Source organism: Serinus canaria, chromosome 1A (assembly GCF_022539315.1).
Source record: "Serinus canaria isolate serCan28SL12 chromosome 1A, serCan2020, whole genome shotgun sequence".
Taxonomy (NCBI): domain Eukaryota; kingdom Metazoa; phylum Chordata; class Aves; order Passeriformes; family Fringillidae; genus Serinus; species Serinus canaria.
The window spans coordinates 64,743,531-64,769,032 of record NC_066314.1 but is presented as its reverse complement, the minus strand read 5'-3'; the positions used below and the strand labels follow the sequence as shown (position 1 = coordinate 64,769,032).

Genomic DNA, 25,502 nt, shown 5'->3' with positions numbered 1-25,502 from the left:
ACCAGGCAAGCACACTGAAGAAGATGACTTTATCAGATAGCACACTTGCAATATATAAATCAATTTTATGAAGGAGTCGGGTTTTAAATTAATTTTGGATGTAGTTGACCATAATTTGACTTTCTTCACAGCTATTGCACAAAAACCACTGAGGTGTGTGGTGCCCATTTCAATTCACCATTGCCTTTTTCATTCAGAAAAATCTGATGGGATTTTTGCTTGACAGGTTTTCTCACAGAATAACAGGGCAGCATCCCATCTCCTCCAGCCTGCATTCCCTGCACCAAGAGAGACTGAGCACAGAAACCCCGCACTCCATTTGCTTGTCTGCTGAAACTCACCCTCTCTGTCCCTGAAGGAGCAGCAATGCAGAAGCCAAGGAGTAGCTAAAAGATGATAGAGATCTCGGGGAAAATTAACATAACCATTGACAGTCCCTGAGACCTCACTAAATAGCAGCTTGGGAAGCATCCTCCCCTCCGGAGAGGAGAGCGAGGGTAGCAGACACCGGCAGATAATGTTCCAACAGATTCTACTATGCTTTAATCTTCAAAAGCTACCATTAGGAAGCTAGAGAAGTATATCTACCCACCAGACAAACACCACCAGTTCAGTAGGCTACTCTCCATTAAGCACTGAAATAACTCCTCTTTCTTTTCACTTCCTACGGAGAGTGAGGCGAAGCAGCGCAGCTCTCCCGCCGCTGCTCCCCTCTCTGGGAGGGATGGGGGGGACACACTGGAAAAGGAGCAAGTGGCCGGGGGCTGGTGCCGGGGGTGGTACGGGGCAGAAGCGGAGGGGGTCGGGTCCCGAGCACCCTGTCCCCAGCGGTCCCGTGTGCGCTGCTTTCTCCCCGGGAAAGCAGCCGGCTCCGTGCCTCAGGAGTGATGGATGGAGGGAGGTGGGCGTCGCTTTGGGGCTCCGCTTTGTTGGGTTTCACCTCCTGATCCCTTTCGCTTCTGCTCTGCTGGGCTGCAATAGCCACCTCAGCTCCAGCTCCGCGGGTCCAGCTCCGAGTGACCTGCCGCGGAGGGGATGAACTGGGGACGGCCCAGGGAAAGGCGAGAGAGCATTATTTATCCACCACAACTTCTCATTGTCGCGGGGCAGTGCTCAAAAGATCCACAAGCAGTTGGCTTTAAATAAAGCAGGCATTGCTTCCCTTGTATTTCCCCTCAGCAGTCGCCTTAGTATTATTATTATACTTCTATAGCTTTTGCTTTCGGACCTTATAATTATGTCACACAGCAAGGGAAACCGCCAGCATCCCAGCATCTGGTGTGCGGTTGCAAACTTTTGTTTTAAGATTTGGACTATTTATAGAAGGAAAACTTTGTAGGATAGTAATTTCCTACGGTTTTGAGAAAAATATGGCTACGCTTATATTAAAAGGGTGTACTTATTTATTTATTACGACTCCTTCCTCCTGTATAAAAAAAAAATAATAACCACAAAAAAATCCCAACCAACCAAAGATAGCACGGCAAGCTTTTTTACAAGCTATCGGTCACCTACGCAGCAGACATTTCCCTCCTGTGAACAGAAACAGGCAGCTCTGGTTGAATTAATCTAACGTGCTTCCATAAATCTAAGCGCTTTTAAAAATCGGTGGCCAAGACATGTGCATTTCATTAAGAATTAAGAATGTAGAAATAGGCTTTTAGTTTCTTTTTATGGGCGTGTTTATTCCTACTTTTCTCCCCTAGCAGTGGGATATGTTTTTTCCATAGCCCACAGAAAACAGACGAACACACACACAGAGGAACACATGCACACGTGCTTGTTCGTGTGCATGTGCTCCTGTGTGCGCATACAGAGGAAAAAAAAACCCAAATATATCTAAACCAACGCACAGTTCAGGGACAGGACCTCAAATTCGCATCCGTCGGGGCACAAAAGACTGAGGTCGGCTTCGGGGTAGGAGAGTAGGGAAATCCGTCCGGCCCCGGCGGCCGAGATAAATGCGGGGCCGGGAATGCCGAGACGGGGTTCCCCATCACCGAGAGGGGTGAACCCCTCTGCCGCAGCCCCGGCAGCCTGGGCAGGCTCCGAACCGCCCCTGAGCTCCCCCGGGCCCGACCTCCGCGTTCCGGCACGGAGACTCTCGCCCCGGGGCTGGGGGATGCTCAAGGGAGGGAGAAGGCTCCCCGATTTTAAAGCGGCTCCCTCCGCCGGGTACCTGCCGCCGCAGCGCCCTCCTCTCCGCACGGCTGCCCCGCGGCGCGGTCAGCTCTCCTCCGGAGCGCAGGAGAACAGAAGCCCGTGGCAGGTCCCCGACAGCCCCTCCGGACTCCGGCTGCGCTCTCGGACGGGCCCGGCTCCGCCACGGCCGGCGCGGGGACCCCGGCCCACCACCCCCGCCACCCTAACGCGGCGGCCGGCGGGCACAGAGACCTGCCCGGGGACCTGCAGGAGAACGCACGGCGGACACTCTCTCCGCAGCCCTCACGGACTAGCCCAGCCGCTTCTTATCCACCGCAACGATAGATACAGATATAGATATTAAAAAAAGAGACCGAAATTCCTCGCAGTCCCACCCACCGACTCTCATTTCCCCCACCCCTACCTCCACCCCCTTCCTCACAAGGAAAAAGTCCTGGAGCCAGCTCTAACTGCGGGACTGGAGATCCCTCCGGAGCGAAAGCAGCCGGCCGGCGAGCGCCTCGGCGGCGGGGACTCTCGGCGGGCGGCCCGGGCTGGGCGCTCGCCGCCGGCTGCGGCAGCCCCGAGCTCCCCGGGACCTTCGCACACAAACAGCCTTCCCCCGACGGGCGCGAAACGATGCCCATCTCCGGTTTGGCAGGAGGAGGAGTCGGGGTCGGAGTCCCCAGGGGAGACGCCGGCCGCTCCGCGTCCCGTTGCCCCGCCGCCCTCCCAGGTGCGCCGCCCCCGCTGCGGGCACGCCGGGCCCCGGCCTCGCCGGCGGGGCAGCCCCGGGAGTTACCTGGCGGTGCGTCCCTTCCCCCGGCGGGGTCCGACCAGCAGCGCCAGCACCGCCACCAGCACAGCATCTCCTCCTCCTCCGCCGCCACCACCACCACCATCCTCACCACCACGCACCGCACGGAGCTGCCGCCCGTGCTGGCTTCTCCCGGCTCCCTCTGCTCGCTCTGCGCATTGCCCCTAGGTAGCTGCTAGCGGGGGCATTGCAAACAGTATTTAAAAAAAAAAAAAATCTGGATCACTTACAGGTAACTCCCACTGGTAAGGATGAGGAAAATCTGAGGGTAATACACTGAGAGTAACACACTGCGAGATGAAAAAAGGATCATGGCTGAATCCCGTTTACACTCTTGAGTTCGCTTCCTTGGTTATTCCTTTCTGGCCCCCCCTGGTCGTAATTCCCCACCCTTTTTGGTGTCAGCTGTGGCTTGAATCTGAGTTGGAATCCAGTCCCTTGGGCTTGGGGGGGCTTTGTCTGTTTGTTTGTTTGTTTGTTTGTATTGTTGTGTGCAGTATTCCCCTGGTGCTAATGCTGCTCCCTGTGCAGAGTGTGTGCTGCTGCTGTTGCTGCTCTCGCTGCTGCTGCTGCCTCTGGGCTCCTGCCTGTCATGTCTCAGTGGTTGGAAGTTGTTACAGTGGGTTCTCGTGTCGGAATGAGGATGGTTTAAGGGATTTGGATGGCAGAAAGTGCCTCTCTCTCTCTCTCTCCCTCTCTCTCTGTAACTCTCCTGAGGCCCGGGGCTGCCATTGGGCAGTCAGTCACTGCAATCCGCCTACTTTTTCTCTCCCTCTCCCTTTTTTTTTTTTTTTTTTTTTTTTTTTTTCCTAGGGGGAGGATGACAATGGAAAGACACTGATCTAGCCCGGGCTGCAATGAATCCGTGCTCCCTGGCTGAGCCCCCTCCTACGCCTCGCCCGGCAAGGGCTCATTTCGGGCTCCGTGAGGCATTTTTAACTCCCCCCCACCAGCGCTCGGTGGGCTGAGAGCTCCCTGCTTCTGCCGTGGCACCCTTAGCTCGCCCTGGGAGAGGCTGAACGAGCTGGCAGCTTCCAACCCCATTCCGGCTAATTTCTTTATTGTGGCGAGCTGTCCCGGTTCCACCGAAGGGTTCCGCCTTCCCTCCATCCTCGGCGGGGGTTTGGCTGTTGTTGTCGCCCCGATGTTAAAAATTAGGCTTCGATTTCAGGAACACATACGTAGTCATAGCCTTACTGAGTGAGAAATAAAGACATGCACACACGTAGCTTCCTGGCGAGATTGAATTTCGCGTGAGAGCAGCGAAGGGAAAGGACTAGTGTGGAACAGCCGCTGTAGGGAGCGAGAGGGGGGCGGCTGCGAGCGGCTCCCGGCTCCCCACACCTCTCGCCACCCCCGCAGGAAGAGCTTTCGTCTCCTCTCTTCCCTCTGCTTCTCTCGTTTCTGAGAAGATGCAAGTCCAAAGAGGGGTTTCCCGGCAGGTTTGTTGCCTCTCCCTCGCCTTCCCCCTGAGCCGAGCGACTCCTGCCCCTTGGCACCGCCGCACCCCGCGGCAAAGAGATGCTCGACCCTTCCCCCTCCGACGGGCCTGAGCCCTTCGCCCCGAGCACCCCAGGCGTGCAGGAGACCATCGCTTTTCCTCTGCATTGTTGGGTCTCTGTCCTTGACTTCGGAAGTGCTGAGAGCGATGGTGAAATACGGGCGCTGCGGATACCGGGGCTTGGGGTTGAAAACGAACCCCGAAAAATAAACGGCCACCGAAGACACTTAAACCGAAAAGCAGCTGAAACGAACAAGAACCAGACTCCGAAGTGTCCTCGGTCTGTAAATGTTCGTCTCAGGTTAATTTGCTGTTGACCGAAGAAGATGTCTTGGCTAAGAGCTCTACCGAACGCCCTGGTAACACCTCCTCCAGTTAACCAGTCCCAGAACATGGGTGCAGCTGTCTCAGCGACACAACGAAATATGCCCTCAGATGGACTGGGAATTGCAGAACTGGTGCAAAAACGTTGTACGCCGCTCAATATGAGATAAAAATCTTCTCGGGGTTTGGTTGCTTTAACCACTTTAATCGGCAAGTTCAGCACAGACGTTGGGGCAGTCAATGTCCTTTCGAGAAACGCTGATCTCGATTAACAAGAGATGGACGCTTAAGCCTTTCAACGATTATTTATATCCCAGAACCGTCTTATTTATAATTATTTAAGATTCTAAAATGGACGTATTTATCCTTCTGTAAGTGTGTATGCAAGTCTATATATAGGGAAAGAGTTAGAGATGTATATCTCCTCAGTGCCCTTTTTCCTGCTAGACATGTGGCTGGGGCAACTCTGCTGAGCGTGAAACCAGGAGAACGAGAAGCCACTTAGAATGTTGTATTTCTAGCATTTGTTCCGCTTCAGATAGATGCTTGAAATGTGCGTCTGCTTTTAAAGATGTGCCTGGGGGAGGGAAGGAGGGGGACAGCGAACTGTAATAATGCAAATAAAAGTTGGCACTGGAAAACTCCGGACTTGTGCTGGCAAAGTTTGACCCACTCCACCTGAAACGAAGACGGTTTGCCAATTTCCATAATTTTCAGGTCGAAACTGACTTTATCCACAGATGTGTTGTGTAGGAGAAGAAAAGTCGTATAAAGAAATCAAACCGTACAGGTTTTTTCGGGGAGTTAATTTTTATTCTAAAACCACGGGCCGGTTATTATAGGAAAAAATTATTGATGGTGAATAATAATGATGAGGAGGATGAAGATTATTACTACGATGATGAGAATAACCTTGCAAATTCCATCTAAATGGTTTTTATACATATATCAGCCGGGGCAGTGAGAACCACACTTATTTTGTTGATTGAAGACGGAAACATTCCCTTCAATAAAACGTCACACTGGAAAGGAGGTATTGTCGGTAACATCTTATATGGGCACTTCAGCATCTGTCGCTCCTTTTTCCACAAACAGGTGTGTTTTGGAAAAAATGGGGCAGAATTACACTGAAATAGTTGTCGACACTATAGTCGGGCGGGAACTAATAAACTATTTGCTTTTTATTACTTCCCTATTATCTATCTATTCCCAGCCGCGATCCTTTTTTACACCAAGCCCGGGGAGAGTCCGGCAGAAGGGCACGTCGGAAGCCGGGAAGATGCGCCAGGCGGACAACCCACCGTGTCCTTTCTGGGCGGAACCGGGCGTTTGTTGTACCTCATCCAGCTGCAAGTCCAGTGCCGGGGGAAGAAGGCAACAATGAGTCTCAGAATGAGCGGTGTCTGGACGACAGGACAGCAGGGAAGGGGGTGGCGGCAGCACAACGGCAGGTGCCCGTGGAGGGGCCGGGGAGCGATGGTCCCGCCGGCCGGACGGCACCAGGCAGTGGCGCTCCTGGCGGGAATCGCGCGGGTTTCCTCCCGGGGCCTCGCCGCGGCTCCCGGCACTCCACGTGCTGCCGCCGTCGAGGCTGAGCTCCCGTCAATGCTTGCCGAGGGCTGGGGGGACAGTGCCGGCCCGGGCGGGCTTCCCGCGGCCGGACAGCCCCGGGGGTGGCGAGGGCAGCAGGATTTCGTTGGCCTTTACCACAAACGTAGCAAAGCCAAGGTGAACTTCGCAGTAGGGGAGGCGAGCGGGACCGGCTCTCACGTTCCCCGCCGCAGCATCCCTGGAAGTCCCGGGAAGCGGAGTGCTCCGGCCTTCCCAGAACGGGCCGGGGTCCCCGATGTCGGTAGCCCTGTGAGCCCTCAGCTCAGATGGACACGAAAGAAGCGTCTCTACCGCCCCTCAAAGGGGTACCGACACCTTTCGTTGCTCCCTTGGGCAGCGCCAGCTCCCGCCGCCAGCATCCCTCTAACGCCATAGCGAGCCTCTCTCCGCGGGAAAAGGAACTTCTTCCCCGCTCTCTTTGGAGCTGCCCGGTGTTACCTTTCTTTTCCTCCAGAATAAAGAGGAAAAGGGTGGGGTTTGCCCCCAAATCTCTGATCTGGGTATTGTCCACGACTTCATCCTTCCAAAAGACACATCACTCATCCCCAGAGCTTCCGCTGTCATTTGCATCTGTAGTACTGTAAATTTTTACTGCTGTAATTTTTAATTTCTGACGTATTTAATAATTAAAACGGTATCCGAATTAAACGTTATCCGAATGCTCTGTGATATTGTCAGAAAATATTTCTGTTTCAATCCTGCCTGAGGTCAATATTTGATGTGACGTGCTATCATGAAGTCAGCAAGGCTGCAGATACTTAATGCTTCCATGCCTGGAAACGTCATCGACAGAAATATTAAGGGATGTTTCACCTCATCCCTCTTTCTCCAGCAATCTGGGGGGACCGGAAATAGAAACGGGAATGACGGAAGGTGCCCTAGAGGAAGGACTACTTGAGTGGGACCTGCTCTCTTCTCCTAACTGGAGGAGATAGTGACTTCTTTATGGGATCTTGTCAGGTCACCCCATGCACCACCCCGGCTCGTCCAACACCTTATGTATTGTGTTACTTTCTCTCCCCTCGGCGTCATGTTTGTCACCGAAAATGGAGCCTTTAGCACATTTTATTAAGACGCTAAAATGTGCTCAGCAGAAAAAAAAAACCAAAAAAAAAAAAAAAAAAAAAAAAAAAAAAAAAAAAAAAAAAACCCCAAAAAACCTGCCAAGACTCCCCTCCTTGCCGGGGTTGACATGACGGCTCTCTCATTCCCGCTGAAAATCAACCGAATGCCCTGGAAGACATTTTATTCACCTTCACCTCCCCCTTTCAAAGCAAAGAGCTCACCAGAAAAGGCATCATTACACCCAAAGGATATGGTTTCAACAAAATGGTAGTTCCAGTGGCTGATGAAAGAGGAAATAATTGCGTCCCACATGCCTAGCCTAGAAGTAGCCCTAGATCTCAGAGCAAATTTCTCTCCTATTGTTCAGAGAAAGTGAAGTATCCTCATCGCCTTACAGGCATGGTGATGGATCTGATAGGGTTTCCGCAAAGGTTTTTACTGTTCCTGATGTCCTCTCAGTTTCACTTCCAGGCTCAGTCCGACAGCATTCTTGTGATTTTTGCTCTGAATCCTCTTCTAAAACAGCCAAAAGCAATTTCGAAGAGAGATTTGCCTTTCAGCCTACAACATGTGCCCAATCATCTGTTCCCTTCGGCCGCAGAGAAAGCAATAACTGTATCACTGCCCTCATTTTGCAAAGCATTTTCCTTGAGCTCGCCTGCCTCTCTGTGAGGGGTGTGCTCTACAAAGTCCTCGCACTATTGAATTGGGTACCCTGTCATCACTTCATTTATGGATACGCAGCGTTAAGAAATTCACTACACATCTAAACTCCCGACAATCCGAGCCTAGAGGGGGACAGAGCCCATCGCTGCCGACCCCGGCAACGACAAAGGGCGGCGCAGGTTCTCGGCCCCGCAAAGGTCAGAGCACTGAAAGGACCTGTCTGCAGCAGGCAGGATTTGGAGCTACCCCCGGGCATGTGGCTCAGCCGGGACAGGGGCGGACGAGGGCTCCCCACCGGCATGGGGCAGGGGGCAGCGCGCAGGCCGTGCCCCTTCCGCACCCGCGCATCCTCCGCGGGTCGCCTGCGGGGCAGCGCCTTGCTCCGCCGGCCACCGCGGCGGCACCTGCGGCTGCAGGGGCGGGCCGAGAGCCGTGCCAAAAATACCTAAATGAGCAAACACAAAGGGATGCGATCCGCCTGGTGCCCGCCGAGCAAGTCGCTGGGAACCCTCCGGGAAGCAACCGGCTTCTTTACAGGGTGTCGCCGACACCCCGAAAACGGGACAGCTCTGCCCTTGCTGCCCGCAGCTGCGGAAGCTCCTGGTGCGCTATACAGAGCCTGCGGCTCCCTTCTCATTCCCGATGAGCCCAGTTTAATTCCTTCCCCCCGCTGTTTAACCTTAATCCTCGGCTCTGGAGCCCTCCCTCTTGCAGATTCCCTCCCTCTCGTCGCCCCCTCCTCCCAGCGCTGCCTGGGCTGCTGACAGCGGGGACGTGGCTGCTCCCGCCGCGCATCGTGCGCGGAGCAGCGCCCGCGGCGGCGGCTCCCGGCGGGCAGGGCCGGGCCGCTCCTGGCTGCCCGTCGCCCTCCCGCTCTGCTGCCCCGGCCGGGCTCCAGCCTGCCCGTCGCTCTGGGGAACTTGCTCGTTCTCCTGCCTTTGGGAGATGCCCTTTGGCTTCCCTGTTCTCTTCCACGTATTGATTTCAAGGGAAGTGAGCGTTTTTGGATTGCAACTCACCTTATGTATTCTTGATCATTAAAAAAAAAAAAAGGCATAAAAAATCCCGCAAAGACAGGGTCTTTAAAGAGTTTGTAGTTCGACAGGTAAGGACTCGGCTGGGGCTCAGGAATGTGGAAATTCAACTCAAGTCAGCCTACTGCGACGAGCAATATTAATAAGGGCATACAGGCACTGGGGGGAGAGACAGAGGGAAAGAGGGCGAAACTTGGCAACCAAAATAACCGTGTGCACTCGATTGCGGTGATCAAACACCGAGGAGCAAACAGCGGGCTCCCCCGGAGCCCCCGCCGCACCCTCCAGGGCCCCGGGCCGGTCCCTTCGCCTGAGCCCGCCTGGCTTCCCGGGAGCACTAGAGCAGAGGTAGCCGGACCAGTTGTCAAGTTAATTTCAACACGTCCGTGTGATGGATAGAAACGCAAATTGTGTCTAGGCCTGCATAAACCAAATCCCTGAGCGCAGGTTCAGAGCAGGGATTCCCCTCCTCCCGCCCCTTTCGCCTAATACCTCAGCTCTGCTCTATTGTCCCAGCAGCAGCGCCTGAGTTAACTCTGTCAGGCTGCCTTCTCTTTTTCTTTTTTTTTTTTTCCTCTGAGGGTACTGTAAGCCAGAGATAATATTTAAGTTCGCTTAAGCAGTACAAAATAAAAGGATCCGTCATCACCCGCGACCGGCTCCCTGCAGGCTCGGGGCGGGCGGAGCGCCCCGCCGCCGGGCATGGCCCGGGACCGGGGGAGACGGCCTTGCTTCGGGGGGCTGCCGGCGCTTGGACCCGGAGGCGGAGAGACAAATAATCACATCTTTTCTTTTTCTCTTTTTTTTTTTTCCTTTTTTTTCCCTCCTCTGCAGTATTTTGCTCCCAACTCCGCACTAACGTGACCCAAAAGCCAAGGAGATTTGTCGTGCAGAAGGACTTACCCTAATTTGACATAGATGACTCCAAAGCATAGAAACACGTAGAAAATCCACTTCCGAAAGTTTCTGTGCATGATCTAGAAAATGGACTGAGCCATAAAAATTGCACAAAAAGCCGAACTGATCTTGTCGATTAAATCCCAGTCAAGAGCATTGCTGAAGCTACCCAGGAGCAAAGCCGGCCGAGCTGTAAAAAGTCAACTCCGCGCAGATAGGCAGCTCTTCCCAGAGCCATGGTGACCGAAACCGGCTCCGATATTAAAGCTAAAGAGGAAGAAAAAACGGAAAGGGCTGCTCAAAACAGTAAAACAAAACCCCAAGACAGACAGTCTGAGGGAGAGAATGAGCAAGCACTGATCTTGATCAACTGCCTCATAGAGCCCTGAAGTTCAATCTGTTTTTACTTGTTCTGACTTCCTCAGGTAACACTACGTATCTTGCAATCTATGGCTCCAGGTAGGAGGATCTCTCTTTCTCTTTCTCTCTCTCTCTCTCTCTCTCTCTCTCTCTCTCTCTCTCTCTCTCTCCCCCGTTCTTCCCTCCACCCCGCATGTGTCAGGATCTAATACATATCTTATCTGTGTGTGCGTGTGCGAGCTGTGCGTGTGTTTGTGTTTCAAAAGGCACGTCCTTAAGCCGGAGTGTTGGGGAAAACACATGAAACGTATCCAATAAGGGAAATAAAGGACTCGTCCTTTCAAACCGAAGCATTTTTTCATTTCCTTTAGTATGGTAACGCGGCTGGATTTGCAATTCACAAAAGAAACTGTTAAACTTTTCTATTTTTTTTCCTCTTTTTTTTTCTTTATTTTTTTTTCTTTCTTTCTTTTTTTTTTTTTTTTTTTTTTTTCTAAAGAAACAGAGGCAGGCGTTAATCCCCACTTGCTGGCAGCTGTATCCTAAAAAGCAACATGTGTCCAGACTACTTCTTCGGCCATTTGACCCTGCTGGACACCAATGTCTGCCACCAAATTTGATATCATTTTCCGCAGTAAGAGAATATCCTTCCTCCTTTGAGAAGCAGATACACTTAGCTTGTAACACTAGCTTAGGACAGTCAGTTTGCTGCTCCTAGAGAGATTCATCGGTGGGACAAAACCTCACTTTGTGCTCAGACACTAACAATGAAGCAAGGCTTCCTTTTCTTTTCTGATTTTTGTGGTTTTTTTCCCTTTCATTTCTTTCTCTCTATTTTTTCTATTTTTCTTCTTCACTGATTTCTGAGCCGCTCCGTTTATTCCTGCATTCTGTGGAATTATCTATTCCAGTCTACTACACAATGTGTGCCTGTCCGGAGGCACAGATCTGCATGCATATGCACGCTTAAATAGCACTCCGATACAAGTCTGTGGGCTGCAGGGAGTTACACAGATACGGAAAAACTCGTGCACCTCTGCCCTCTCCTACACATACATTCATATACGTGTAGCAACAGTCAGCACAGATGGCTCTAGGCATCTCGCAAAGAGAATCGGCTAAACACACACCAGGAAAGCCTGAAAGGAAAGCAGGCAGTGACAAGCAAGCAAAAGAGGCTGAACATAGAACTTCATCGTAAAGTATCTATCCTGACGGAGAAAACAAAGGATTTTTTAAAGGCCAGCCAGGCTGCCGTGGTTGAAGAGGTGCAGTGTGAAATCGCAGGTCATGTTCAGACTCCCACAGCAAAGGCTGCCCGCACCTTGTCATCACCCACTCAGCCCACAGGAACAGGCTCCTCTCCAGGCATCATGCAGAGACCCCAAGCCAGTTCCTGTGAGGGGAAAGGGAAGCGAAGCGGGGCAGAGAAGGGCCGTGCTGGGGAAGGGGGGCTCAGAGCAAGTCCCCCAGTAGCGACCAAGGCGGCCGAGACTTCCCACTCCACCGCCAGCTCCGATTCCTCTGCTGCGGATGGGTTTGGCTCTTTTCCCCCGCATTCCTCAGTTTCATTCTTTAATAATCAGCTCTCCGGCTCTCGGAGGCAGCCAGCTCTCCTCCAGTCCACTCGGCTACACTGTCATCAATACTCAACTACAGACAATTTGTCCTTAAAAAATACCGAGTCTTCCCTTCACACTAATTTCCTTGTATTTAGGTGTCATTTTTTATCCTTTTTTTTTTCCCCTGACCCAACGTAAGGATTATTTTGTTCTTCATCCCCATTATTTTTAGGCAATTTTTTGTAGGATGAGGCCGTGTTTGACAGAATCACAGGAATCCCAGGCACATGGTGCGATTCTTGGGACTGTCCTGTGCAGGTCCATAGGCTGGACTTTGAGGATCCTTGTGGGGCCCTTCCAAGTCCGAATATTCCATGACACTTTGATTCTATGTTTCGCTTTTGCAGAACCATGTCTCCAACAGCCTCACAACTTTACCCACAGCTGCCTCCCAAACTCCTCGACCAACACCAAATGTCATTCACGATACAGCCCCACCACCACCCGCCACCTATGAATCTTTTTTCCGGTTTTTGAAACCTTTTGGAAAAGAAGTGTCATGTGTCCCTCACGAGAGTCGCGGGGATGCGGTGGCGGGAGGAGCGGGGTACATAAAGATCTTTCCTGTGGGGCGGGACGAGGCGGGCGGCAGGGCCGGGCGATGTCGAGGGCGGCGGCAGACCCGAACCGCGGCAGCGGGCGGGGATGAGCCCCGGGGATGAGCCCGGGCGGTCTGTGTGGAGCGCTGCTCCGAGGATGTGCCCCGGAGATCTTTGTGGAGCGCTGCTCCGAGGATGTGCCCGGGCGGTCTGTGTGGAGCGCTGCCCCGGGGATGTGCCCCGGAGATCTGTCCGGAGCGCTGCCCCGGGGATGTGCCCCGGAGATCTGTGTGGAGCGCTGCCCCGGCGGTCTGTCCGGAGCGCTGCCCCGGGGATGTGCCCCGGCGGTCTGTCCGGAGCGCTGCCCCGGGGATGTGCCCCGGCGGTCTGTCCGGAGCGCTGCCCCGGGGATGTGCCCCGGCGGTCTGTCCGGAGCGCTGCCCCGGCCCGGCGCAGGCGGCGCGGCCCCGGCAAGGGGCGGCTCGGGCCGGTCCCGCGGGGTCACAGCGCCACCCTGCGGCGGTGAGGCGGGCCCGGGGAGCGGCGGGGCTCGGAGGGCGGAGGGTGCGCGGCGGCCCCGTCCCGTGGGGCTGGGATGCGCTCAGGGGCCCCGGCACTGCCGAGACCTGTAGTGCGGTCCCCCCGCGGCCGCTGGCTGTAGGAGCGCCGTGCCGGGGAGCTGCGCTACCTCCTTCTGTCTCCGCACCCGAGCACAAACTCGGGCGTGGGTGCGGAACCGGCGTGGAGGGGCAGGCTGCTTCCCCTGCGTGTGAGGCCAGGAGCAGGAACTGGGCATTCACTGGCCAGGGAGATTAGGAGGAGCAGGGGGCTCTGCATCACAGCTATTTGTTGTCACTGGTCTCCTCTGCAGACCCCTCGTGCCTGTTTTGTCACAAACCCCACGGATATGGGAATACAACTCACATTGTCTCCATCTCCTCATTGACTGTCAGGCTAGCACATCCCACTCGCTTCTGCAAACTAATGAGTATTCTTCATGAAACCCAAGAAGTTTCAACAACAGAAACTAGCCTAGGTTGTACCATCGTTTAGAGGGCAAAAAATTTCTGTATTTTTGACCCTTACTCTGCTGTTATTTTCAGCTAATTGATTTGAAGATCCTGAACTGGGGGAAAATTATATATTTTCTTGCCTTCAAATATCAGTTTTACTATTCCTGAAAACTTAGGCCGAGGTTAAGAAGATTTAATGAAGCTTAATAATTGTGTGATTTAAGAAAGAAAACTCGGTAGAATATTAAAATGCCTAATTCTCACATAAGTATTCAGAGATACACCTGATTACTTTATATGCAAAATATATAAAGCCCGTTTATTTACTTTAAACAAATACCACCTTAATAATGCTAAAAGGCTTTCTGGATGCAAGGTAATATTCCTAAATAGAAAAGCATTGGTAGATGTGGGTTGAAATAATTTGCTGAATGGTCTTCTAGTACACAATTCTTAGTCATTACTCATCCAAAACAACTGGTATAGCAGGGAATACAGTCAATAAAAAAAATCACGAATTTAGTTTCTCCTGCACTGACTTTCTGCTGACAAAGCTCAACATTCACACCTCCAAAACCTGCCAAAAGAAAGGTCACCTACACACACTGCTGCTGGTCCCTACATCTCTCCCACACCACCCCACAGCCTTCTGATAAACTGGCTCCTGTGGTAAAATATTTCAAAGTTGTATTGAGCTTCAGCTTCCCCAATCCATCACAAATGCATTTACCCCCACTCCGACTGAAGAGCCTTTTCCTTTACCTTAGGAGGAGAATTACAAGTGACTTTTAGAAGCCTCCTCCTCTGAAAGCTTAGTTAACAGGAGCTAACTATTGGCTGCAGGCACTCAAGGGCAACTTAGGTGTGCATCTCTTTAGAAAATGAAGATGATGGGAAGCAGAGTCACTGGCCCAGGCACGGATCCTGTTTATTCCAGGATGCCACAAGGGACACAGTGCTGTTTGTCTGACCTGGGGCTTATAGGGTTTCATGTACAGGGAACAATGCCCAAGCAGAAGGAGCAATCTCCACAGTATGGGAACAGCTTGCAGCCTGTACAGCTCTGTAAATGGAAGTATGAACAAGCAGAACCAAAGGGGAAAGGAGCTGTTGGTCAGAGCTCACATCATCTTCCCTAGCATTTTCCCAAGAATAGTGTTCAAAATCAGAGTAAATCACATGAAATTTCTAGGGAATGCAGACAACAGAGATAATTACTCTGTGATAATTACTCTGTGATAATTACTCTGTAATAATTACTCCAGATCAACCACTGGACCAGGAGCTGGACTTTGATGATCCTTGTGGTTCCCTTCCAGCTCAGCATACCCTGTGATTCTGTGTGGGCTCCTTATAAGTCCCAAAGGCTTAACTACAAGGCAAGTCCAGCTGCATTTATCCCAGCCAGCCACTCTCTGGCACTGTTGCTCCACTGTTGCAGTTGTAGATTAAGGCCCCATCTATCACTAACAAAACAATTGCACAAAAACATTCCTTAAGGGAAACACCCGGAGCATATGGAGCTAAAAAGGAAACAGAGGAGAAGAACTAAAAGAAGAAAAATGAAAAAAAAAAGAAGCACACAAAGATAGGTATCTTGCATCTGATCAGGATCTTACACACAATTTTTTGCATGTTCTTAACAAATGTACACGTTAAGCATATGTACATACTAGCAGCCTTTAATATTTTGTACTTGTTGTTACCATGCTTTTGTACATGAAGTCTTTTCTTAAATCACACTACTGCATTTACCCACCTGCTTCCTATGTCTAAGATGTCACTTCTTTCTAAAAGACTACCAAACCCACTCTTGGATGCCAGAGTTTTTTTCAGACTTGGGATGTCCTTCAGTGAGCTTCTGATGCTGAGATGTGTTCTCAATCATCTGGTCTTTGAGCTTTGATTCAGCAGAAGGGAACCAAACTGGTAAGAGGTTATGCCTTTGGCATGTGCATCTGGCACGGTAATGACTTACTGGCAATAGCATGATTTAATGCCAATAAAACCTGCACCATAGTCGAGGTTTGAATCTGGTCTTACATAGTAACTGACCTGTCCACTGCTCTCTTAGTTCTTCTCTCACTTGGTATTGTGCAAAACAGCATCTGGTCACATCTTTGATCACCACTGTCTTTTGTCTCAGCTCCTTCCCTGTTTCTCTCCCTCTTTTTCTTTCCTCTCTTTTACATCTCATTACCTGGTATATGTTTCACTTTCTCAAGCTATCAGTCTTCCTGAGCCTGTTAAGCCTCCACCAGTTTATCAGACAGCTAATTTGATTAATAAGTAACAGAGTTGTCCATGCTCAGTTTCAGGTGTTTCATATTTACAGGTAAATGCTGGCTTGAAAATTTCTGTTTACTTGTCTCATTCAAGCTGAGGGTCAGTGTTCAAGCAGAAGTACAGTGCCTGTCTTAATAGCAGCATGAAATGGAACTAACAGACTTTCTCACAAACTCCTCCCTTGATAACTGAAGCTTTCCTGGCTTTGTTGCACTGGACTTAATATAATTTTAAAGTCTTTCTTATGTTCTTCATGAACTGATTTCTTACTTTGTTGACTGTATTACTTTGAAAAATTCTCTGCAGAAGAAGGTTGGGCAGTTAAAAAGGAATGTGAGTCAGCAATAACATATGGTTGCAAAAAAAGAGAAACACTATGAATAAACAGGCATGTTGTATGGGAATGAACACAATATGTTCTGTTACTCTGCAGCAGTAGGAAGTCCAGACTCATGTATGAAATTGTCTTCTGGCCAGTGAACTTCAGTAAGTACATAGACCAGCTAGAGATGATCCAGAGGTAAACAACAGGAAGATGATCCACTACGATAATGAAATACATAATCCATGAGGAAAGGTTGTGTTGCTTTATTTTACAGAAACACAAACTGAGCAGGGACAGTGTAATAGTCTTCAAATGTGCAAAACCACATTGCAAAGACAGCAAGGAAAGGAATTGTTGTATTTGTGATAAATGGACTTGAGCAGCATTTAGACAAAATAAGTTGAATGGCAAATATTGCCAAGATTTAAGATCAGGTTAAATAATCATCTACAGAAATTTAGTAGCACAGGACCCTACCACAGGCTACAAACACCCAGGTTCCTTTTAGACATGAGGCCTTTGATTCTGTGACTCTGCTTTCAATCACTGTACTGTCAAAATTCCTTTCACCTTCAAGCAACATGGTGAGAGGCTTCCTGACTTCTTCTGAAAGTATTTCAGAAAGCATCTAGCTTGACCAGAGGAGATGGAGTTTGCATCCAGGAGTTTAGAGGAGCACCCAGAGCAGTTATCTCTAGGCTGTATTTCATGAAGCAAGTCCTTTCATCCCATCTTGCAGAAACAAACGTTCTCCCCAGTCCTCATGAAGCAAATGTCTAAAGAAAGGAGCCTTTGCACATTTCTAATCAGTGCAGCAATTCAGAGACTTAAGGTTTGAGACTGTAGATTCTGAAGTTCTGTGAACAACTTCAATTCCATGCTTCAGATAATACAGTGAGACATCATTATTGAACCCAATTATTTGCCTAAGGTAGCCCTACTAAAGAAGCACTATACCAAATGAATGCAAACAAAATACTGAGTTCAGCAAGATTTCTACTGGAGTCAAGATAAAATAATTTTAGATTAGTAATTTAATCTATAATCAGCAAGTCTCTAAACCCTACAATTACATATGATGCAACAAAAGGAAAAATCAGGACTCAGAAGTGATTTTTGCTGAGATTTACATGCTCATTCCTATTTTCTTATTATATTCTCAGACATGTCTAGATTGACAAACACATTTTTAGTTATCTGTGGTTTTGAAAGATGACTACAAAAGATACCACGGTGGGGTTAGATTACACTTAACCTTTAAAATCATCTTTCAAAAACTAAGGGACTGAATAGTTTTATGTGATATACCAATTTTGTTTTGCCTGCTTATTGAGTGCTGCAATTTTTGTAAATATTACAAGGGAAGCTGCATTGTTAAGCAGTTTTTTCTTCCTAACTGATCTTCTCTATTGTAACCTTACTCCACCTAATGCAAAATGCTTCTGAGTTGCAAATCAATAAGCATTATACTCAGCCTGAGAAGAATAAAGCACTACCTCTTCTCTGTGTTTGGCCTGATGTTCTGTCCCAGTGAAATTGCATCACTGTACACATCTAAGAACTACAGTTTGCATCACAGGGATCTTTGTTGACTGTATTACTTTGAAAAATTCTCTGCAGAAGAAGGCTGGGCAGTTAAAAAGGAATGTGACCAATAACATATGGCTGCAAAAAAAAAGAGAAATACTATGAATAAACAGGCATGTTTATTCTTTTATTCCTTTATTCCCATTTAGACCTTGAAATCTCATTGAGGCAAGCAACATATTCCCCATGGCTCAGACACAGTGATACCCACAGAGTGTTTGTCACCAGGGCAGCATCCCAGTGTAAGGCCAAAGTGGCCAGTGTAAAATTTGGAGATGAGCTTGCAGATGGGGAGCATGGCACTCTTCTATCAATGCTTCTATCAAGGGAAGATTGCTTCCTAGCAGAATTATGACAGAAACCTTCCTACTCTTTAATTGCCAAAGAGAAAAGTCTATCAGGTCCTGCTGTAGGGTTTTCACCACTGCAGCTGTCCAGCTGTCTCTTACCAGATATTGGTTTTATCCCTATTGTATGTAGAGAGATTGTGAGTCTAGAGCTGCAGTGTCCTTTGGAGTTCTTCCTCAGGTAACCCTCCAGAGATGTACTTTTCATTGTAAGACAGGGTGCCTCAGTAAGAGTAAGCAAGAGAAATATAAGGGGGAAATACAAGGGAGAAGAGCATTAACTGACAAATAAAATGTGACAATGGTTCTCTCTTCCAATTGAGCCAGACACAGCATTTGGAGTTCTAAGGTATCATGAGGTTTCCACATACCCTGCCTCCATCCATCCATGTGCTGGCTTCATTGCCACACACTGAGAGAAATTGTACTTGTTTCTAATTTGAGCAGTGTGGAAATTACTCACTTCCCACTGGCTTGACCACAACATGGATGCGCTTACCTCTTTCCATTTGTCATTACATCACTGGTGAGACAGCTTCATCATGTGAATCTCCTTTAGCAATTCATCTTACTGCTTTCATAGGTATTGCTTATAATCTCTCAGATAAATGCTTAAATGCATTTCTGTCATCAGAAGAAATGTGATTGCCCCCAAACCAGAACAGCATCACTGCATGTAACTGCAAAAAAATCTTGCATTTTCACTAAATGCAAATACAAAATCTTATAGCTTCATTAATTGCAAAACCAAACCCCTTGTCATTCCAATAATTGCAAATAATCATCTATAAAAGAGAAAAAAAAACTTGCTTGTTTTTTGTTTTGATTTTTTCTTTGTTTGTATCTTTGTTTGTTTTTTGGGAGTTTTTTCCCTTTTTTTTTTTTTCTGATTTCTAAACTACACTTCCCAGAAATCCCAGGTGTAGAGTCAAAGTGCCTATTTGTGTCTTGCTACCCGCTGCAGTCTCCTGTCAAGGAAACATCCTGAAAGGCAAATAGTGCAGATGTAAGAGTATTTTTTTTCCCCTCTCATATACAGTAAATATTCAATTTATTTCAGCAACCAGTAAGAAACTCCATAATTGCAGACCTATGTTTAGGTCATATTCGTTATCTTGTAATTGAGCCTTTAAACATTCATTTTTCTCCTAAGAATAACTCATTAACAGACTTGATAACCATCTCTTCCTAAAAATACAGGACTTTATGGGCTTTATTCATATTGAAATTATTAATTTGTTTTATTGTATACTGCTTACTATTTTGAGATAAATCTGTGTGAATATGAACCCTCCTGTTTGGAATAAAAATATCATCTCTCAATTTTGTGCATGGTTGTTCTTAAAAATTTCTCTGATGATCCATTTTTATATACATTTGACAGTACATTATTTCTAGATTTCAAAAGCTAATCACATGCCTTCCAATGCTTGATGTTTTAAAATGACAAACGAAAACCTCTGGATTATTTTATTCCATACATGCCAGATGCCAAGAAAAACTCCTAAATGTGATTTTTTTCCCCTGCTCGCAGAAACTAGGGCCTTCTAAGAAAAACAAGCACATCTAGAATTGCAATATTTAAAATTATCCTGATTTTTAAAGTAAATCTAATAATGGAAGTGGGGGGAGGGAGAGTCCAGACATTATTTTTGAAAGCACAGGATTGATGACATTAATGCTGCCAACCTAAACATGAGAACATTGGTTTGTTTAGCTTACTGTCTTTTCCACCAGCCATTATTTAAAAACATCTACTGCTCTTACTGCGTAGAGTCTGCAATTTATTTACAGCTAGGCTAAAGTCAATGGAAATAAATGTCCATTCATAGGCTACTTAGGAGTTAGAAATATTTCTAGCGTCTTAAATCAAAAATAAATGCCCCAGTAAAGAGGTTTTCAGGTGAAGATGACATCTAGTGAATAGTTTTATAAGGATGTGCCCAATGAAGTTTTCTCTTCATTCATCCTTCATCAGTCTTCCAGAACATTTGTCACTTTTACATGGATATTTTAATCATTGCCTCTGTGTATCAGGGTTTGGCTCACCTAGCTGTGTTGTCATGATGGAGTTCTATGACAAAGCAGAATCAGATATATAGACTTTATAAAAGGTTGCCACTCTTCCCTTTAAAGCTTTCAATGACTCATCAAATGAAGTTTGCATCATGTCCTCCCCCAGGTCACTGACTTAGAATGGTCACTTATCTACACGTCTTTCCTACATTGTCTTTTTATTACAATAAGCCTCTCTTTCATCAGGATTATCAGCAAAAGCTGCAGGATATTTTTTCTGGCTGCAATTCAGCTTCATGTGGAGGTGCTCACATGCACCCTGTGGTATTTTGTGCAGTTACAAGCCATTTATGACATGTTTGAAAGTGCATACTTCACTTTACAGATTTAACTCTTTGCTTGACTCCAGTGTCTCCTTAAACTCAGTACAAGATATCTGTAGAGACCAGGGTTTAAACCTCACATGGTGTTGACAGCCTCTACTCTTTCATCACCTCCTTTGGAGTGGGAGGTTCTCTGCAGATTGTTTGGATGCAGCCCTAACATGAGTCACATGCATTATAAAAATAATTTAAAAATTCTTTCCAAACCAAGCAGAGGTGGGATTCCACACACAGGCTCCCTGAGCAAGGGTCCAAAAGAGTATGAGATTCCCCATTAAGCCTTTCTGGCATGAAACCTGCACTCCTGCTCTGAGGTTGGGGTAGGTCACCTTTAAAGGTCCCTTTTAATCCAAACTATTCCACAATCCCATGTTTATCTGAAATCATTGTGCCACCATTGTGCCTGCCTCTCCCCCCACTGAGTATCTCCCTGAGAGCTGCCAGGACAGGGACAGTCACCTAAGGAAGCATCCCAAACCAACCCTGTAAGACACTGGGCTGGCAGGTGCTGGTTCTTGCCATGCCCACCACTCCTGAGAGCAAAATAAGTCAATCACAGAGCTGAAACCAGTTATTCAGTGTCTTCAGCCATGGCCTTTCCATAGCAAGTCTTCAGTTCTCTGTGGCTTCTAGAATCAATTTATCTTTCTGCTTTTTTAAAAGAAGGGGGGAACTGAGAATAGCTTGCACCCCTACCTGTGCTTTCAGAAAAAGGAAGAATTGAAGAATCTTTGAGGAAGTACAAGCAGTTCCTGTAGGATGAACATGTTTCACCCCAGGCTATTAATTAAATTCTTTCATTCTTTGGGTGCAGACAATGACTTTTTGCTACAAGTTCATATGAGGGTTAACAACTAGCTTTGTGACCTTCATATAACTGAACACAAAATTTCTGATTACTGAATGTAAATGATTAATCCCCAGCATCCTTCCAAATCCAGAGCATAGCTCCAACCCAGTATCGCTCTTGGGAATGTTCCTTGCTACTTCACATTGTCTACAGAGTCTCTGGATGTTGGGGAATTTAATACTGAACAAGTTATTTTATACTGAGTTAATTATTCCCTCTAAAGTGACCAAAAGCTTTATTCATGGAATCATTCTGGACTTCTTCATGTGCATGCCACAGCTAATACAGTCTTTTGCTCTTTGCTGTTTGGGACCTTTCAAACTCCAGTTGATTGTTATGAATTGTCTACTGAACCTCCATGAACCATAAAGTAAGAACATATTTATTGCCTTGATTTAATACTGCCTCTTGGCTGTCTTTTTATAATATCTTTTCACTACATTTCTTCTTCTTTTAAAAAGTCTTAACTTGGATTGATTCTAAAGTCAACGGCACATGGGCAGCATCTTCCATAATCATGAGGCATAAATGTAGGGAGAAAAACCCCTCTTTTGGCTTAAGCCATCCCCTGACTTTTGGCAATTAAGAAGAAAGAAAAGCAATTTCCTAGAAGTTTCCTTCTGATTACCATATTGCTGTATGGGTACTTTTCCTTTGTAATGTGAAAATCAAAACTTTTCTTTTTTAGAACTGCACTGTGTCAGGTCTTGCAAAGCTTGCCCTGTTAAAAAAATCTTACTTTTATTCCTGTCATAACACAGAGCAATCTATTTTCAATATGTAGCATAATTATATGTTTTAGAAGAATCCAGTTTATGACAACAAATATTTAGAGGGCTTTAAGGGTGGCTATTATTTCTGCTTACATATTGACCAAAAACCAGAGTCTGCAAGAGAACAGAAAATTGAATGTAGAATTGAAGAATGGTGATATAAGAGAAAAATGGTGTGCAGAAGAGAATCAGCAAATAAAGTAAAGAGGACTGAATGAAAAGGAGTTAACTGAAATAGGAGTAAAGGAAAAAAAGATTCTGGAACAAAAAAAAAAATCAAGCACTTTGATAAAATGAATCAGTGTATTAAAATCATACAGGAAATACAGCATTTCTTCGGCATTTCCAAGAATTTGTTGTAAATCAACAACTATATTTTGAAAATAAAAATGAAATCTGGGTTCAAGAGTGTAATCTGACAGAAAATGTAGTATTTCTAGAATCCACAATATGCTGTTTCTTTTACAATTTCCATGGCTAGAGCTCCCTTTTTGAAATTAGAATGCTATCTCTCCTTCAACTGGCTTTTCTGGTCTTCCTTTTAGATACTGACAGACCAATGCATTTCAGCTCCAGCTCAGCCATTTTAAGGGCATTGCATTGTTAGTCTGTCAAGTCATACTGCTAAGAATGCAGTAAAATAATACAACCACAGAAATCAAACAACAGGCAAGTGGGTGCCTTCTGCCTTTTGATTCTTTGTCACAGATTACCTCAGCTCATCATAGTTCCTGTGGTTTGTCATGACTTCAGGAAGCCTGAGGATGCTGAATTTGACATGCCTGAGTCACAGTCTGCACTGAATCACTGCCTTACCAAATGACTTCAAGTCACTTCCAGAACTGTGCTTCCTGCCTCAGCAAGGAGACAGGGACTTTCCTGCCAGTTCCCTCTCTACAGGCTTTGCTATCTACCCAGAATCAGAGCTAGAAAAGTCAGCAGGGGTATCAATAGTGGGGGAAAGCTAAGCAGGTAAGTAGTAAGTTTGGCTGATACGAAAGAAGTGATAATTAAGCCAAAGGATATAAATATTCAAGTCTTTGGATGTGTGAGCTAGTTTTGCCAAATGCCAAAACAGGGACCTAGGCCTTTGCATTCATGGCTTGCAAAAGCAACATCAATATTTTGATGTTATTACTGAGGAAATTGTTAACACTTTTCTACTTAAAGGACAGGGTATTGGTCACTTTAGCACAATTTGTAACGAAGGCACTGCTCCAGAAAGAATTGGTGAATGCCAGTGACTTCATCAGCTGTTGCTCATTACAGGCAATTAAGCTGTTGATATTCTCACCTAAGAGGTCTTCCATAAATTATCTGTTTAATTACTAATATGGATGAAACAAGGGAAAATTACCACTTCCTCCCACATGGAGAAACCAGTCAGAAGTTCAAGCTTACCCTATTGAAGACATCACATGTATTTTATGACATCTCCTGATACTCCCTGGATCATTCTTGGTTTGTTCAGAGAGCTTTTTGGAAGTACAAGGATTCTGATCTCTGTGGCTACTTCTGCTCCCTTAAGATACTAAAAAAAATATTTACCTATCGTTCCTGAAAGCATTGAAGTTTCCAAAGACACTGGAAAACCCTCCCTAGAGAGATGATCAATGATCAAAGTCAGACCTTAAGACATTTGGATAATGATAACATGTTTTAACTTTCAGCCAGCCCTGAGGTGGTCAGGTAGTTAGACCAGATGATTGTTGTGGCTCCTTTCCAAATGAAAATATTCTATTCTATTCTATTCTATTCTATTCTATTCTATTCTATTCTATTCTATTCTATTCTATTCTATTCCATTCCATTTTTCAGTTTGCAAACAGTTTGGATTAAAAAAACCCTTTTCTTTCCCAATTACTTAGAGAAAATGCATCATGCTCAATTCAAAGAAGATAACGGTGATACTGGCATGTAGACATGTATTTGAAGGAAAGAATTCAGGATGATAAAAGCATAGTGTTGGTGCAGAAACAATTTTCACACTTCTGCCAAAAGACCCACTGTATGTTTGTTGCACTAAGCACAAAAAAGTTTAAAACCATACATATAAAAACTTCCTTAGACCTTAACATACACAGAGAACCTCGTATTTTACTCCATTCCAAATCAGTGCTTTAAGAGTAAACCTTTACTGACAAGTAACAGAAAGGAACTGGACACACAGTGTCAAAACACACTCAGTTTTATGAACCCTTCTGGGTTTTGGTGGTGGGTTGTTTGAGCATGAATCATTAAATAATTTCACACACAGAAAGAATTTTCACAGCTTAAGGCATATCTTCACCTATGCAAACCTCATGGACTCCTTTAAAGGAGCTCCCTTGTATTTCTTTTGACAGGTCTATGAACTTCTATTTCTCTTCTTCCAGTTCTATTGTTTTACCACTCTTTATGTCCTGCATCTGGGTCTACAAAATGCTACTGACCACATATAATTTAATATCCTGTCTTTGGTTTCCTAACAAACCACCAGACCATATATCCTATTTATTTTCTCATTTTTCAGGGGTTTTTTTCCCTTTAATGTAATTCTCAGTCTCATTGATCAAGCCCAACTCCCTCTGTTGTTGCACTAATGTTACCGAAACTCAGATCTACCTCTTAGAAATTGAGACTGTTTCTTCTATTGACACCAATAATACTTTTTCCGTAAACTTCCTCATTATCCCATTATTGTTTAATGTTACAGCAGAATATTATTCTAATCCAGTCATTTTCAACCAATCTAATATAGCCCCAAAGTGGATTAGCCAGCAGGCACTGGTAGGCTGCGCATCCATCAGTTGACAGCTATAAAATCCCAGGATAATTAAACACAGATAGATATCCAGAAAGGGAAGGGAAAATTAATTTTCCTCCTACTTTTCCATCTGTTGCTGTTCACTCTATACAATTGAGGATCAGTTCCTTGCCCTTTCTTCTTCCATCCACCCAAAGCTGGAAGTGGCAAAAAATGCTTTAAGAAACTGAACTAAGGGCAATGACAAGATACCTGATCCCCCCACCCACTCCTGTTCCTAGGCAGGAAGTTTCTGCAGCAGTCCCACCAACACTATGGTACCTACAGAGGGTTTGCACCATGATGGGTTCATCTATGTCAGTAGAGTGAAGCATCCAACCCCATGGCTGGTGTGTCCTGAGGGTGAGCACTCTGTAAACCACCCATAAACTGCTCTGAAAGCTGGACATTATATGACACCGTACTGTTACAGAGAAGTAAATTGAGCATTGTAATCCTATTATTAAGTGCTGATGCTTGTGTCCTTTGTGTGCATCAGCTTTTTCTCCATGTTCACATTTAATCATGGGACAAAATCAGGGAGTGAATTAGATTTTTC

The 25,502-nt window shown here is 46.6% G+C and overlaps 1 protein-coding gene across 2 annotated transcripts in view; it reads right to left on the bottom strand.

The window, feature by feature from the left end:
- Positions 1-10,764, bottom strand: part of WNT7B (Wnt family member 7B) — a 95,229-nt gene extending 84,465 nt beyond the window's left edge. Inside the window, exon 1 of one of the 2 annotated variants that reach the window (XM_009095101.4) lies at positions 10,064-10,764. In XM_009095101.4, coding sequence (XP_009093349.1) covers positions 10,064-10,134 — 71 coding nt within the window. In that variant the 5' untranslated portion in view covers positions 10,135-10,764. Of the gene's footprint in view, positions 1-3,189; positions 3,768-10,063 lie in introns of those variants that run through there. The other variant, XM_009095100.4, reaches the window with a different exon arrangement.
- Between the last annotated feature and the right edge of the window lie 14,738 nt (positions 10,765-25,502).